Raw genomic sequence first — 16,837 nt, 5'->3', positions numbered from 1 at the left:
AGAGAAGTCCTTCAGACTTTTTCTTGATGTCTCTTGAAGAAGGGACACAGAGCTCACACAGAAGTGCCATCATGTGGACAGTGGGAAAAACTAGATCAGTCACTGTCTTCCACGTGATCTAGCTCCTCAGCACGGCCGTGCTGAGAGCCATGTTTTGCCTTCTGCTATTTAAGCCCATTAGAAATAAGTGGGTTCTTTTTTTTCTATTGTGATAAATGTCATATAATATAACATTTTTACCAGTTTAACTGTTTTTAGGTGTACAGTTTCATGGCATTAAACACATTCACATTGCTACTTAACCTTTCACTATCCATCTCCATAACATTCTCATCTTCTCTAACTGAAACTGTATCCTTTAAACAATAACTCCTGTGATGGTTGATTTTATGCGTCAACGTGACTGGGTCACAGCCTGCCCAGATATTTGGTCCAACATTCTTCTGAGTGTTTCTGCTGGGTGTTTTTGGATGAGATTACCATTTCAATATAGGCTTCCCTGGTGGCTCAGATGGTAAAAAAAAATCTGCCTGCCAAGCAGGAAACCCAGGTTCGACCCCTGGGTTGGTAAGATCTGGAGAAGGGCATGGCAACCCATACCAGTATTCTTGCCTGGAAAATCCCATGGACAGAGAAGTCTGGTGGGCTATTGTCCATGAGGTAGCAATGAGTAAGACACGATTAAGCAGCTAACACTTACTATTTACCATCTCAATCAGTAGAGTAAAGAAGATTTCTCTCCATGTGAGTGGGTTTCATCCAATCAGTTGAAAGCCTAAACAGAACAAAGGACTAGCCTTCCTCCAAAAAAGGAAAAAAAAAAAAATTCTCCAAGAGATAGCCTTTGGACTTGGACAGGAACTCACCACTGACTATCCTAGGTCTGGACCCCACCAGCTCACACTACAAATTTAGACTTGTCAGCCTCCATAATTGAATGAGTCAATTTATTATAATAAATCTCTTTAGGTATATATACAAATTCTATTGGTTTCATTTCCCTGGAAAACCCTGACTCATACAGCACCCCACTTCTTCTTCCTCCCAGTTCCTGAAACCACCATCCTATTTTTTGCCTTTATGAATCTGACTACTCTAGGAACCTCATACAAGTGGAAGTTTATGATACTTGTCCTTTTATATCTGTCTTATTTCACTTAGCATAATGTCTTTAAGATTCATCCAATGTTTTAGTATATGGGCTTTTCAGGTGACTCAGTGGTAAAGGCCTCACCTGCAGTGCAGGAAATGCAAAAGATGTGGGTTCAGTCCCTGAGTCAGGAAGATCCCCTGGAGAAGGAAATGGCAACCCACTCCAATATTCTTGCCTGGAGGATCCCATGGTCAGAGGAACCTGGCAGGTTACAGTCCATGCAGTTATAGAGTCAGGCATGACTAGAGCATGGACACAGCAGCAGTAACACTGTAGTAACTGTCAGAATTTCCTTCCTTTTTAAGGCTGAATAATATTCCACTGCATAAGTATGTCACGTCTTGTTTATCCATTGATTCATTGAGGAATTTTTGGCTTTTTCCTGTTTTGGAAAGATCCTTGGGGATAATTTCTACAATCTCTATGTGGCAGATAGGTGGACAGACTTGACAGACTGTAAGTGGTTCTCATTATTCCTGCGTAATCTCTTCCTCTTAAATGTGGGTGGAATTTGTGGCTTGGGATGAAGTAAAGGTGATGTAATGTATGTGATCATGTATATGTGGTTACATAAGGTATTGTACCTATCTCAAGAAACAAACGTGCATGAATTCTGCCTAGGGGAGCTTAGAAATGAATCCTTTCCCAGTTAAGTCTTTCAGTGAGAATGCAAGCCATCAAGGACCTTGAGCACAGCCTCATGAGACCCTAAGGAGAGGCTGTAACTAAACTGTGCCCACCTTTCTGAGCCACAGATATTGTGAGATAATAAATGTGTATCATTTTACATTGCTGCTTACATAATTTGTAGTAACGTGTTACATGGCATATAAAACCAGTAATTCTATGATAATCTTAATCCTCCTATTTTGTTAAACTTCCTTGAGTCTAGTCCTATTGCTGACTTTCAGTGCCTCTGAAGTCACCACTCAATACTTAAACTGCATATTGTTTGTAAAATACAGACGCTATATTTTGTCTGCAAGGAGATCCAACCAGTCCATTCTGAAGGATATCAACCTTGGGACTTCTTTGGAAGGAATGATGCTAAAGCTGAAGCTCCAGTACTTTGGACACCTCACCCAAAGAGTTGACTCATTGGAAAAGACTCTGATGCTGGGAGGGATTCGGGGGCAGGAGGAGAAAGGGACAACTGAGGATGAGATGGCTGGATGGCATCACCGACTCGATGGACGTGAGTCTGAGTGAACTCCGGGAGTTGGTGATGGACAGGGAGGCCTGGCGTGCTGCGATTCATGGGGTCGCAGAGTCGGACACGACTGAGAGACTGAACTGAACTGAACTGAATATTTTGTCTTCCTGGTGGAGCTTCCAGTAGTTGTAAGATAGAACTGGTTTCTCCTGTAATAGTATCTATTTTTGAAGATCCGCTGTTCAGTTCTTCATAGCTCATCCTAGATGCCTCAGAGTAGTAATAGTCCTGGCCTGTTTCGCTGAATGCTTCCCTAGTGGTTCAGCAGTAAAGAATCCACCTGCCAATGCAGGAGATGAGGGTTCAATCTCTGTGTGGGGAAGATCCCCTGGAGGAGGAAATGGCAACCCGCTCAAGTATTCTTGCCTGAGAAATTACATGGACAGAAGAACCTAGCAGGCTACAGCCCATGGGGTTGCAACTTAGTGACTAAACAACAACAGCAACACTGACCTGACCTAGGCAAGGTCCAAAGGAGAATAATCAGAGGAACCAGACATAAAAAATTCCTTAGCCCCACTTATTATAGGTATTGTATTAACAATTCCCTGAAGCATAGGTGAAAAGACCTGTGTACAGTCCCCTCCATTGGTTCCACACCATGTCCTTAACAACCTGGGTACAAGCTAATGATTCACGAGCGTAATGGAACCACAAAATTGTGTAGGGTTGTAATGAGATCATTCCCTTCTGGCTCAGCCACCTGCCCTTCCAATGCAGACTGTCTTCAGTCTTCTCACTTGCATTCTCTTTCCTCTCTCTTCAGTCCCTATATGGATGCTTTGATAGAGACTGAGCTCAGAGTTAAAACTGCCACAAGGCATAATCACTTCCATTTGAATAAACAAAAAGTTCTCTTTCACTAACCCAGTGGTGGGGGGAGGGGTGGGGGAGGGGAAGCGGCAGCAGTAATTGTAAGAAAAATAACAAGAAGGTCATTAACAGAATTCCATTTGTTCTAAATTATTAGGAAGCTGGAAGGCAAAGAGATGATGGCAATCACAAGGCAGGAAAGTGCAACTGGGGTGAAAAATGTCGTGTTAATAGGAAAACCTGTTCATGCAGGTGACGGCTGGCATGATTGGGAGAGAAGAGGGCCAGGGTAGCAAGGGGAAATATTCAAGAACAGGAATCCCAGAAAAGCTAAAACAAGGTCATGGTGACAATACATGAAGCAGGAGGACATGTTTTCCAGTCTACTGAGGGTAAAAGTCATTGCTAAAACTGAGTGGAAATCAAAATAATCTTGGCTAACACAAAATATTTTTTTCATATCAAGGTTGTATATGTATCCTGGTGGAATACAGTCCATGGGGTCACAAAGAGTCAGACATGACTGAGCGATTTTCACTACATTCACGGTATACGCATTTCATACACATTAACATATTTAATCTCTTTAAGTGTATAAAAGTTAGTCACTCAGTCATGTCCAACTCTTTGCAAACCCATAGACTGTAGCCCACCAGGTTCCTCTGTCCATGGGATTCTTCATGCAAGAATACTGGATTGGGTAGCCGTTCCCTTCCCCAGGGGATCTTCCCAACCCAGAGATTGAATCCATGTCTCCTGCATTGCAGGCAGATTCTTTACCATCTGAGCTACCATAAGTGTATGAAGTAACGTGATGCTTTCAAATTATGGTTCTGGAGAAGACTTTTGAGAGTCCCTTGGACTTCAGGGAGATCAAACCCGTCAATACAAAAAGAAATTAACCCTGCATATTCACTGAAAGGACTGATGCTGGAGCTGAAGCTCCAGTACTTTGGCCACCTGATGCAAGAAGCTGACTCATTGGCAAAGATCCTGATGCTGAGAAAGATTGAGGGTAGGAGAAGAGGGCAGCAGAGAATGAGATGGTTGGATGGCATCACCAACTCAATGGACATGAGTTTGAGCAACTCCGAGAGATAGTAAAGGGTGGGGAAGCCTAGTGTGCTGCAGTTCATGGGGTCACAAAGAGTTAGACACGACTTAGTGACAGAACAATGAACAATAACAACGATTATTATTATTATTACTATTATCCATTTTATATAGGATGAAACTGAGCCAACAGAGAGATGTAATATCTTGCTCAAGATCCCACAGCTAATAAGTGACCAAGTATTTCACCCCACAGACAATGTAGCTGGAGTCTTAGCCATGATGCCCCACTGTCTCTTTGACAAGAGTAAGAGAAGAGCAAGTTTAACGATGCTACATCACACTCTGAATAGAAATACTCTAATCAAAATGCCTTCATGTCTCTGATTGTATTTTCTCTATGAAACAACATCGAGGGCAGGTCTCATGGGGCATTCCATTCCTAGTTCATGAATCGGAAAATTGAGGACTGAGAAATTATATGATAATTTAGTGAAGGGCCAAGATTCTGCCAACTTTGTCCTGTAAAATGCCTCCTACCTGGCCCCTCTTCTGCTGAAATTTGGAACATACTGTTATATTTTTTTTAAATGACATAGTGCTCATTTATTTCTGAAAATGAATGATTTTGGATCATCAGTATTGTACCAACTTTTTCTCTATTTGAATTCCTTGGCTAAGAAAAAGAAAATTGAGTTTATATTCTCCATTCTCATATCACATTGTTACGCTGTTTGAGGGCCTTTAGAACCAACTGCCCCCAATGGTCTTCTCTCAATAACTCAGTAAAATCAGATTTCTAGAATTAGGTTGTTTTTTTTTCCTCTCTCTCAATTTTTATGAGATAGATCCCTGTAAAGAAATGTCCAATTTTCCTATTAAATAATTTCTTTTTTAAAAAATTCTGAATATTTTGTATTGAAAGATTACTGGCTTAAGCACACATCATTTATACAGCATTCATTTGTCCCTAGAGAGGTGTATCTCTATAAATATTCTATGTCCTTTCCATGGGTACTTATTTTGGCTCTGACTTTAGATTATATGAGAGAGAGAGAGATCTTGAGTCTTGTTTTAGAAACGTCTGTTTGATTTTTCACTATTTCAATGAGAACTGAGGTCAGTGTGGAGGGCAACTTCAAGGACAGCATCCAGAAATTCTAATTTCCAAACTTGCTTTTCCAAAGATGCTATAGCTTTCCAGTTCATTTGGCAACCTCTCAGCCCTACTCCAGTGTCTAGGAATAAATGACCCAGAACCAGGAGAGTTGATTATCAACATAGTGAAGGGCGGTGGTTTCCAAGAGCAAGAGAGGAGGGCTAATCACATTGAGAGCCGGTGTGAATGGAGGTTGGCAGGGTGACTTTCAACCAGCAACAGTCATCCTAGAGTGCTTGGGTGAAGGGCCAAGAATATTACTCCTTTTCTGATGGAAAAGAGATTTTATCTGGTCTCTCTTTGATCCTCCTTCAAGCCCAGTATCTCACCACTGCCTAGAAAAATACCTAATTCACAGGACTTACGTGTCCTTCCTGAGAGTTGTCCTTTCGGAGGCAGTGTGGAAAAAACTTCAAGGCATCTAGAAAGGACTAAAAGTAGAATGGAAGAAAAGGAGGGGCAGGGAAGGAAATGTAGAGACCTTAAACTCAGGGGCAGAAGTAGAGAAAGAAGCTAGGATGAAAGGGGAGAGAAAAATTACAGAAAATAACAACTACAGAGAGTGAGAGGAGAGAAAGAGACAGAGGAGGGAAAAACCAGCTTATTGCTGAGAGAAGTTTCTCTCCTTAAGTCCTCTAGGTCAAAAAGTCAGACATGGCCCGGAGCACAGAAGGGAGAAGCCGGATGCCCAGTGCTTGATCTGGAGAAGTAAGACTCCAGCCAGATGGGACTGCAGTCCCCAGCCCTGATGGCCTCTGCCCTGGTGTATTTCATCCAGGTGAGTCGTGAAAATGCAGGAATGAGACTTTTGTTTGTTTCTCAGATAAAGCCAACTTTCAGAAAACCTGGGGGGGAAATGAATGAGGAGGAAAGTCATATACTTTGGAACCAAAGGGGTGGTAGGGAAAAATAATTAACTGGAATGTTCCCTTAGTGACCTGTGACGAATAACATCAATGAAAAGAAGGACATATATACGAGTAGGATAGCGAAGGCAATTTAGAAGTGTCTATTATGTGTATTTCTCTCTTTTAGCATCTTACTAGCCCTCAAAATCTCAAGTAGATTATTGAGACTTTCCTGGTGGTCCAGGGGTTAGGACACCATGTTTCCACTGCAGGGGGCAAGGTTCAATCCCTGGTGGGGGAATTAAGGTCCAACAAGTAAGTCACTCATGTGGCCAAAAAAAGAAAAAATGTTCTCAAGTAAATTATTAAAACTAAGGACATAATTCTCCTAAATGGTATGTCCCACATCAGCCTTAATACCACTCTAGCAGTTTAGGTGCCTCCCGGTCAGAGATAAGAGAAAGAAAACTCTTTAAAAGTAATTTGGACCTTTTATTTCTCTCCATTGAGAAGCAGGAGATTCTAAGTAACTCAACTGAGAAAGGGTCATTGGACTGAGGGATTCCAGACCATTGTCAGAGAGAAGTTTATTCAGTTATGAAATCTGCTAAGAAGAAAAGCAAATGATGAAATGGGTTGGTTTCCAATTTCTGTATAGCTCCTAACAGGAAGGTTGCTGTCTATTTGCTTCCTCTATACCAGTTAATTGAGTGCCTGAAACCATATCTTTCTCTTGTATTTTCTTTTTGCTTCCTCTTCTCTTCTGTCCTTCCCTTCCAAATTTCTTTTCTCATTTCTTCTCTATTTGCAACAGGCTTGAAAAGGGATGTTTTATCTACTAACCACCTTAGGCTTTTTTATTTTTATTTTCCTTTAGTAAAGAAAGCAAAACAAAGTCCCGTGGATGGGTGGAGGAAACCCATACTTTGTCATCTTTAGTGAAACCAGGGGTTTCTCAAGTGTTTTTTGCAAAAGTCAGCTGTTAGTCCCTTTACAAGTCCTTTTCACCCGATGTCACGAGTCTGCTTGTCCCTTGCTCCCAATTCTCAATAAGTACAAATTTCCATCTCCTTAGAGAAATTTTGTGGCATTTATTGTTGATTTCCTGTAATATCAAATCATCCAAGTTACTGGAAGAGTGAAACAGTTTTTAGAACAAAAATTTACCTAGAGAGTCTTAGAAGGAGAAAGTGAACTGAAACATACCTAGAAGAGGCAGTGGAAGATTTCTTTCCTGGGAGGAGAAGGGATCTGGCAGCAATGTCAAGGAGTTAGAGCAGATCTGTCTCTGGTTCTAGTAATTCATTCAACATGAACATATGATAGAATTTGGTTTGGAATTCTGGCCAAATCTATAGGTATGTGCAGTTGTCATGTCACTTAAATTTCTATGCCTTAGACCCTTAACATTTCAAAGTAAAGTCCCCACTGGCATGGTTATTGTGCTGAAATGTTATGAAATCTTAAAAATTCTTAGCAATCTGGCTGGCACAGAGCAGCTATTCAATAAATAGTTCTTCCACGCCCTTCCCCCCTCCTTCTCTTGTATGGTGAGTTTTTGCTTTTGTTTTAATATTTTCCCTCTGAACAAGCGGAATGACATATCTAGCTTAATCTTAAGTCATGTTTTCAAAATGCTTTACTCAGATTATAAATAGTACTACACAGAATTAAATACAGATTCACCACCACTAAGTCACTGAGTTGCTTTTTTTTAACTTTTAATTTTAGATTGAAGTACTGCCAGTGAGTTATTGATGTACAGAGGAAATTAAAAAAGAGCACTGGGGTTGAATTCAACTTGTAAATGAGACAGAATTTGAAGGATCTGTCTGGGGGACAGATGAGAAAGTTTCTAAGATGAACAAATTGGTGTAAACACTGCATCTCATTCACAAAGTCAGGGATGCTCCCTCACCACCACGAAAAAAAAGAAGAACCAGATCAGAGTAGACATTTGCTCTTGTAGGTTTTCCCACTTTGAATTTAATAAAGATCAGGCATAGGAGAGATGAAAACAGTCCTAACCACGATTGACCCTATGACCTTTTCCTTGTATTTGCTTCACTCTCACCCACTCACCTGATGGCAGAGTCAAAAGGGTGACACATAGGCTGCTGAGCAGAGCAAATGAGACTATTTCCCTGTCTGAGATTATTTCCCTTCCTACAGCTTCCTCGGGCAAGATGTGAGGAGAACTGTGTCAGTCCTGAACAGTAAGTATCTGAGAATGCTCAGTGGAAGGAAGGCGAGACAGACAAAAACATCAACACCCCAAACAGGGTCAAATGTCATGAGATAGCTGTGATTTCCCTAATTCTACTTAAATGGGCCTCCACCCACTAATCTCACAGACGGGTTCTCCAAAAACAAACAAGCATTCCTGTCATCCTAAACACTCAAAATAATACTGCTGACAGCATTTTTCCCCAAGGCCAATCTTCCTATCAAAACTTAATCTCAGTTTATACAGTCACGGAGATTTGTGAAAGATTTTCTTTCCCATGCTTCTCAGTGACTCACTGGGACAGACAGAATTCACTAGACTCAGACAGATAAACTTGGGTCATTGCCAGAGTAGAACCACCATTTCAGATATGCAGAACATTTCCTATTTTTTAGGGCACGTTAGTATTTATTGGACTTTCCTGGTGGCTCAGCAGTGAAGAATCCGCCTGCCAACACAGAAGATGCAAGAGACGTGCAAGCTCAACCCCTGAGCCAGGAAGATCCCCTGGAGAAGGAAATGGCAGCCCACTCCAGTATTCTTGCCTGGGAAATCCCACAGACAGAGGAGCCTGGTGGGCTACAGTCCATGCGATGTCAACAGAGTCAGACAAAACTTAGAGACTAAACAACAACCACAGTGACAACAACATTTATTGCAGGTGTCACTTAGCTCTCACTTTGAGGTGGTTATCCCTCCATCTAAATCTGTTACAATTAGGTCTCACGTAGACACAGGACACCAAGATAAAAAGGGGAAGAGATTCATTCCTCTTGGAGATAAACTGTTTTAAGGAAGCAGGGACAGTTTGAATAAAAGACTTACTTAGGCTGAAGAAAAATACATATTTAGCCACGGAAAGAGTTTCCCAACAGCCAAGTCTGTTAAACCCAGGAGGAATGGCAATGGCCTTCATTACTTGTCACATGCTCTTTGAGGTTTTACACACCTACCGCTGCAGGAGGGCTACTTTTAATAGAATCAGAATCATAACACTGTAGAAGTGGAAGGGGCTTTGAACGAATGAGAAATATGAGGACACTTAGAGACACTGTTCATTGATGAAACAAACTACATGGTCTACAACTGTGCAGAGAGGATAGAGAAGTAGATTGCAATAGATTTCAACAGATCACTATAGCAGAAAGGATTATTAAATGCATTAATAATTATCTTCAGTAACAAATGTTTTCCTTCCCCTCCTCTTCCCACTTACAAACTTATCCCACTTCTTGTCCCACGCAATCCATATTTTCTTCATCCTGTAGAGAAAATTGATAATTACTGTAGTTCATTCAGAATATTTAATTAGCTTTCATCATGATGGAGTTGGTTTTTACATTCCCCCCCCCCCCCTTCTTGTTTGGCCTCAGTGGATATGCTTATCAGTTTTGTGAAAATTTAAAGCCCTTTTTATAGTGGGCGTTTTTATGGTTTTATTGTGACCCTCCTTTTTCTTTTTTTCCCCTTTGTTTCTGCTTTTTATTTTTTATCAAAATATAGTTGATTTATAATATTGTGTTAGTTTCTAGGGTACAGCAAAAGGGTTAAGTTATATATATATATATATTCTTTTTCATATTCTTTTCCATTATAGATTATTACAGGTCATTGAATATAGTTCCCTGTGCTATATAGTAGGACTGTATTATTTATCTATATGGTCCCCCTTTTTGCAACTGCTTGTAAAACAAATTATAAATGTTCATGCTTATAATTGAAATATTCTTTATGTTTAAGCTATTGACTTCAAATATACACAAACCTTAACTGTCACATTCATTTTTACCCTTTGTAAGCTTACTCTGCAAGTTCTTTCTTGATAATCGTCATCAAAACTGTTTACAATGATTGTGGTTACATGTTCCATCAACATTACTTTAGTGATAACTAGTTTAGTCTGTCTTATAGTGGTTTACATGATGGTATAAACCACTTTTGGGCTTCCCAGGTGGCACTAGTGGTAAAGAACCTGCCTGCCAAAGCAGGAGATGTAAGAGACTCAGGTTCACTCCCTGGGTCAGGAAGATCCCCTGGGGGAGGGCATGGCAACCCACTTCAGTGTTCTTGCTTGCAGAATCCCATGGACAGAGAAGCCTGGCAGGCTACAGTCCATAGGGTTGCAAAAAAGTCAGACACAACTGAAGCAATAGCATGCACGCATGAATAAACCACTACTAAAGGCATCCCATTTCATGACTGATTTAGCTGGTTACATTGAAGTTAACATAACCTGTAATGCTTTGATTATATAGGTATCATACATTTTTGTAACTCATATTTCTGATTCTGAAAGTATAACAGGTATTGATTATATTTTTATTGCAAAATAAAATTATTATTCTTTCTCCATAGCTGCCTGACCACAGACTGGGTACATCTCTGGTATATATGGTAAGTTTCAGCTATGTTACCCAAAAAGACATTTAAAAGGAAGCTTTTCTCAGGGGTATTACTTTTTAAGGTTTTTTTTTTTCATTTTTAAATATATTGGCAACAGAATGGAAAAAATCTGAGATATCGAGCCTACTTACCTAACATCTCACAGAGTAAAGCCTCTTTTCCTCATCACTAACCTATGTGACAATATAGCAGGATTTCCTATTTCAATACCATCTCCTGGGCCAACATCAACAGATTGTTGTGTGTTTTCTCAGGGTCAACTCTAGAAATAGCCACAGAAAGGAGACTGCTTCAGTAAAAATCTGCGCCTCCAAAACGCATTTAAATGTCTCATGAACTGTTCAAGTGAACTGACAGTCTCGCTGACAAAATAAGGAAGTGTATATATGACAGGAAAGCCTGGGAACTGAAATCTAAAAAGCATTCTAAAAACCATTCAAGCAAGGATTAAAATGCAGACGTTGATTATGCAAACTGGTTTAAAAAAACAAAGCAAAACAAGGAGCACAGAGCTCTCACTACTCCGTGGGGCCCTTGCAGGTTGCTGGTGGTCATCGGGGCACTGCTTCTCCTGTGCGGCCTGACTTCTGTGTGCTTCCGCTGCTGTCTGGGTCGCCAGCAAAATGGGGGAGAGGAGGGCCGGGCACCCTATGAAGTGACGGTCATCGCTTTTGACCGTGACAGCACCCTCCAGAGCACGGTCACTTGTGAGTATACGGACGTGTAACACGGGAAGTGAAGCCAGGTTTAAAAGAACACCTCGTGCGAAGGTGTAAAAACATTGATCAAACAGTGTTAGATTTATTTACTTATTCATGTATTATTTTTGCTTGCGCTGGGTCTTCGTTGCTGCATACGGGCTTTCTCTAGTTGCCCCGGGGAAGGGCTGCTTCCTGGTTTCGGTGGGAGGGCTTTGCACGGGGATGGCTTCTCTGGTTGGGGAGCACGGGCTCTAGAGCAAGCAAGGTTCAGCAGTTGTGATACAGGGCTTTAGTTGCTCCGTGACATGAGAAATCTTCGAGGACCAGGAATGGAACCCTTGTTCCCTGCATTGTCAGGTTGATTCTTTTCCATTGTGCCAAGAAATAAAAAGTCACTCAATTGTATCTGACTCTTTGCGATCCCATGGACTATACAGTCCATGGAATTCTCCAGGCAAGAATACTGGCGTGGGTAACCTTTCTCTTCTCCAGGGGATCTTCCCAACCCAGGGATCAAACCCAAGTCTCCCGCATTGCAGGTGGATTCTTTACCAGCTGAGCCACCAGGGAAGCCCACTGTACCAAGAGGGAATAGTATTAAAGATTCTAAATCTTGGGGCAGCTTTAATTTCCAGATGCCTGATGGTGTGGTGACCTTGCCTCTCACGGATGCTTGTACTTTTGGTCTGATGATGGAAAGAAGGAAGAAATGAAATGTTAGAGATGATATTGGAAATGTCTTATAGGAGAAATTTCCAATTTTATAAACAATTACTTTGATAAAACCATTTTAAGCACTGCACATATCCCTGTTTTGAAAGCATCTTAGACTTTGTGAAAACCAAACTTATATTTTCTCTTAACTATAGAGAAATACTTTCAATTCTTTATTCACCAGGTCTTACTCTGTTAAATATTAGGCCCAACACTTGATAGTTATAAGACACTTTCCTTTATTTCCCTCTGTTCTCTTCTTTGGATTATATTCTTTACTAATATTGGAGAGTGACCTACTGGGCAGAACAGCAGGTGGCAATATCCTGTGATATTTATTTTGAAAAAAAGAGAGCTCTATAGCATATTGTTTGCCTTTTCCTGCTTCTTTTCTCGCTGTCAGTCCATGGGGAAACATTAATAGGCAAAAACAATTACTTCTAAGGGATCTGCAACTTCAGTGGGTTGGCATAAAGGGTTTTAAATTCGTAAAGGGGAAAGAAAGGGGTTATGAGATGTGAGGACACATTTTAGATTATTTGAGAAAGCAAAGAGGGAAGTTGGTTTCTACGCAAGCTTCACAGGACTTTTATAACATCTGTTGCCAAGAGTGACGATGAGTTTTGACACTTGTTTAAAATGAAGGGGGATTGGGCTTCCCTGGGGATTCAGTGGTAAAGAATCTGCCTGCCAATGCAGGAGGCACGTTCCTGCATTCAGTTCCTGGTCCAGGAAGATCCTACATGCTGTGGGACGACTAATCCCGTCCTCCTCAGCTACTGAGCCTGTGCTCTGAAATAAGCGAATCCACCACAATGAGAAACCCACACACCAGCTAGAGAGTAGCCCCTCTTCACCACAACTGGAGAAAACCTGTGGGCAACAATAAAGACCCAGTGCAGCCAATGAGTAAATAAAGAAAAGGGACAGAGGCTAGACACCCTTTTCATAAAATAATAGAAATCAAGGGGAACTGCATGTGCTGTAAGTCTCTGGTTTCTGAAGATGCTGCATGCACCTGAACTCCGGTTCTTTCCTGCCTAGCCCTGCAGTCAGTGTTCAGCCCTGCGGCTCGAAGGATCCTGGCTGTGGCTCACTCCCCCAGCTCCCTGGGCCAGCTGCCCTCCTCCCTGGACACCCTCCCAGGGTATGAGGAAGCACTTCGCATGACTCGCTTCACTGTTTCAAGGTGCGGGCAGAAAGCACCTGATCTACCATCAGTGCCAGAAGAAAAGCAGCTGCCCCCGATGGAGAAAGAGTCTCCCGGAGTACAACACTCTTCTAATTGATGGGGACCTTTTTTTTTCTTTTTTAACCACTGTATTTTATTTAGCTGTAACAAATCAAATTACTAAAACTTTTGTTTATGTTAAATTTGAGATAAGCCTATAGACCCAGCAAGAGAAATGTAATTATAAACAGACATGGCCACTAGTTGTTAGTAGTAACAGTTACTATAGTACACATATTTTTTCTTGTAATATGTTAAACATTCCTTCTTTGGTTCCTGCTTGCAACGCAATTTAAAATTAGCACACTAAAATAATTTACATTTATAAGTGATTCACATTACATTTATAAGTGGTTTATAGGGAAAACATTACATTTATAAGTGGTTTAAATTCTCTGTAATTTAATGTCTCATCTGCTGAAGTATAGTAGTCATAGCTTAGAAGTTCCTTTTTATTTTTCATTGTAGGATAATTGCTTTATAATGTTGTGTTGGGTTCTGCTGTACAACTACATGAATCAGCCATATATATATATATATATATATATATATATATATATATATATCCTCTACTTCTTGAACATCCCTCCCAACCCCCGACATCTGGTTTTATTAATGGAGTGGAGGTGTCCTCAGGGTTGGTAGATACTCACAGACAAATGGAAAATTTTTTCCTAACTTTCAGAAGGGTTAGGATGGCATCTAAACATCATTCCGTGGGAAAGATAGATTCTAACTCTTCATTTCCAGATGCATCTATTTTCTGCTATCGGATGCTCTTGTTGAGAACTCTTCTTTATCCAGTGGTAAAAAAATTTGCAATTAACCTGAAGTGATGCTGATTACTGCTGAACAGGAAAGCACCAGAGACACCTTGGATTCCTTCACCTAGCCAATTCCTTATCCCAGAGGACACTGCAAGTTTCCCTAGCAGCAAACAGGTGTGTACACTTGTGGAGAAAGACACTCGTATAGGCACAGCCAGAGCTGTTAATGCACTGAATTCACACACCCTTCCTCTCAGGAGAACATTCACTTTTATGCTAAATGACAGTGATAATTTGAGACATCATGTAATACCTCACTGGACATTCAAAGTCCAGGGGTGGGATTGCAGGCATGGGCTAAGAAGGCACAGTAAAGTACTGAAGTGCAAATATCAAGGTCCTTCTTTCATTCTTCTACCCACGAACAGTATGGGAAACTGAACAGAATGCAGTAACAGTTCCATTCATTTTTTAGTTCCTCTGCCCTGCCAATACATGCATGCACATGGAGGCATGCACACATATGCACATGCATGCTTTTGTAACTCTAAAAGAATAGCATTGTTTTGCCTCTTTCCTCGTTCCTGCTTTGACTGCTTGCAAGTCCTATCTCTATAGTGACAACACTTGCTTCTAGTGGTGACCTTCACTGCCACCTGGTGGAGCCATGGTAGAAATGCATTCTCCTATTGGCACCTAAAGCTTGTCTGGTGGCTCAGTGGTAAAGAATCCCCCTGCTAATCCAAGAGACGTGGGTTTGATCCCTGGGTCAGGAAGATCTCCTGGAGGAGGAAATGGCAACCCACTCAAGTGTTCTAGCTTGGCAAATGTGTACCTCTCCAATCTTTGGAGCACTAACTGCTTGGAGTCCTTCCCAGGGCACCATCCTGCTGTTGCATTGCTATCCTGTCCACATAACACACTACCTCCAGAATGTCCTATTATTGGAAAATTTAGGAAATGAAGTAGATTTGGGGAAAAACTACTTGCCAATGACTTAAGGAAAGTTACTGAACTCTTTCAAGCACAGTTTCTCATTTATAAAATAAGGGATAATAACACCACTGATGATAGTTGTGAAAATCAAATAAACCATTTAGAAATGACAAGATTTGTAAGTTTTTATACACATGCATTTGTTACTCCTACTTTTGACAATTTATTTTCACTTGCCTCCTATGATGCTGCTGAGAATTATATTCTGATTTGTCCTTTTGCCAGTCAGCCTGCTGTGTTATTGCTAAGTCACCCCTCATGTAGCTTTATTTCATCAATAAATATTCTTTGGTTGAGGTAAACAGCTGGAGACATGTGATCCATCTTAATACATCCTGTATAAAGATAAGGAATATTTTAGAAAATTTGTTTATTAGTCAATTAGCTCCATTTCAGGGAGCAATACAGACCCAGGGGTGGCTGATTAATGTACCACCTCATTAAGCCCTTTCTTGGAACGCTCACTGAGCCAGGAGGGAAAATGTTCTAAGTAAGTATAATCTGCTGGTGATCTACTTTATTCTGAGTCATTTAAGACACTGCCTCTGGAAATTGTTAAATGCATGAATTGTTAATAACACCCAAGGGGGCCTTGTTTTGCACTGCCAAATGAATCTCTTCAGTGTCAAATATTCCATAAAGTACTCTAGATCCTTTCAACCTTCAGGATGCTACAGCCTTAAAGAAGTTAAAATGTCCTCAGGTACAAGGAGATCTTGAAAGAAACCCTGCCTGTAAGGATCTTGTTCTAAAGAGATCTATCTGCCTCACTTTCCCTCCCCCCTTGCCCTGTCCTTAGCCGCATGGAGTCTCCCACCCCTGTCCTCCTCCCATTTTGTCACAAGCCATTAGCAGCTTTTTGGCTTCACTTCTTTACTCAGTCTAAGACATCTGCTCATCAGCTCAATCACTTTCACCACTGGTCTCAATTTTGTTTCACTCCTTTTAACTATCCTCACAGGTTTCTCTGCTGGCATAGATGGTAAAGAATCTGCCTGCAATGCAGGAGACCCTGGTTCAATCCCGGGTCAGGAAGATCCCCTGGAGAAAGATCCACTTTCAGAATTCTTGCCTTTCAAACTTCAGTACCCATCTTCCAAACTTTAAATGTGGGTTCGATGAAGCTAACTGATCTCTCCCCAAAGTCTACATCTCTGAGTAGTGCTGCAGTCAAAAAGATATTCTGGGGACAGGACTTGCTGATGGATTGGGTAGGGAAACTTTGTAAGGGAAAATTAAGTTCTGCATCAGTGACCTGAGCCAATGTGTGGAAGGTGTACCTGTCTTTGAGGATGTGGAAGACTAGTGGAGACCTCATTTAGGGGGAAATTAAATTCAGGGATTTCTAAGATGGGGGAAAGGCAGCTGATGGTAAATATAAACCAAGTTAATCTGAGATAAGGTCTAATACAAGGAAGATTCAGATGTGCCAATGAGAAAAATCATTTTCCTCGTGAGTGAGGGAATCCTCAATTTGTAAAAAAAAAAAAAAAAAAAAATTCCATATTGGACCTTTACACTTTGTAGTGTTTATAAAATAAGCCAATGGAAATGGCCAG

The 16,837-nt window shown here is 41.0% G+C and overlaps 1 protein-coding gene across 5 annotated transcripts; it reads left to right on the top strand.

The window, feature by feature from the left end:
• Window positions 1-5,443: 5,443 nt before the first annotated feature.
• On the top strand, window positions 5,444-15,391 carry TMEM52B (transmembrane protein 52B). Of its 5 annotated transcripts, XM_069585725.1 has the most exons (7): window positions 5,529-5,583; window positions 6,023-6,169; window positions 8,412-8,455; window positions 10,822-10,860; window positions 11,410-11,576; window positions 13,329-13,473; window positions 14,266-15,391. In XM_069585725.1, exons 2-7 carry the CDS (start codon window positions 6,116-6,118, stop codon window positions 14,339-14,341), a joined length of 525 nt encoding a protein of 174 aa, XP_069441826.1. In that variant the 5' UTR covers window positions 5,529-5,583; window positions 6,023-6,115; the 3' UTR covers window positions 14,342-15,391. The 5 variants fall into 5 exon arrangements, with proteins under 5 accessions (XP_069441823.1, XP_069441824.1, XP_069441822.1 ...); XM_069585722.1 differs by having other exon boundaries at window positions 5,444-5,583; window positions 13,329-15,391; XM_069585723.1 differs by having other exon boundaries at window positions 5,503-5,631; window positions 13,329-15,391.
• Window positions 15,392-16,837: the final 1,446 nt, after the last annotated feature.

Source organism: Ovis canadensis, chromosome 3 (genome assembly GCF_042477335.2).
Source record: "Ovis canadensis isolate MfBH-ARS-UI-01 breed Bighorn chromosome 3, ARS-UI_OviCan_v2, whole genome shotgun sequence".
NCBI lineage: Eukaryota > Metazoa > Chordata > Mammalia > Artiodactyla > Bovidae > Ovis > Ovis canadensis.
Note: the sequence above shows the minus strand (reverse complement) of the source record. Positions and strands in the feature narration are given on the sequence as shown.

What these genes read in the sequence shown, in the direction of transcription:
- TMEM52B (XM_069585722.1), top strand. Translation starts at nt 6,116, where the DNA reads ATGGGACTGCAGTCCCCAGCCCTGATGGCCTCTGCCCTGGTGTATTTC. An exon ending in GTACATCTCTGGTATATATG is followed by an intron (nt 10,861 to 11,409) that starts GTAAGTTTCAGC and finishes GGGCCCTTGCAG; the next exon opens with GTTGCTGGTGGTCATCGGGG. An exon ending in CCTCCAGAGCACGGTCACTT is followed by an intron (nt 11,577 to 13,328) that starts GTGAGTATACGG and finishes TTTCCTGCCTAG; the next exon opens with CCCTGCAGTCAGTGTTCAGC.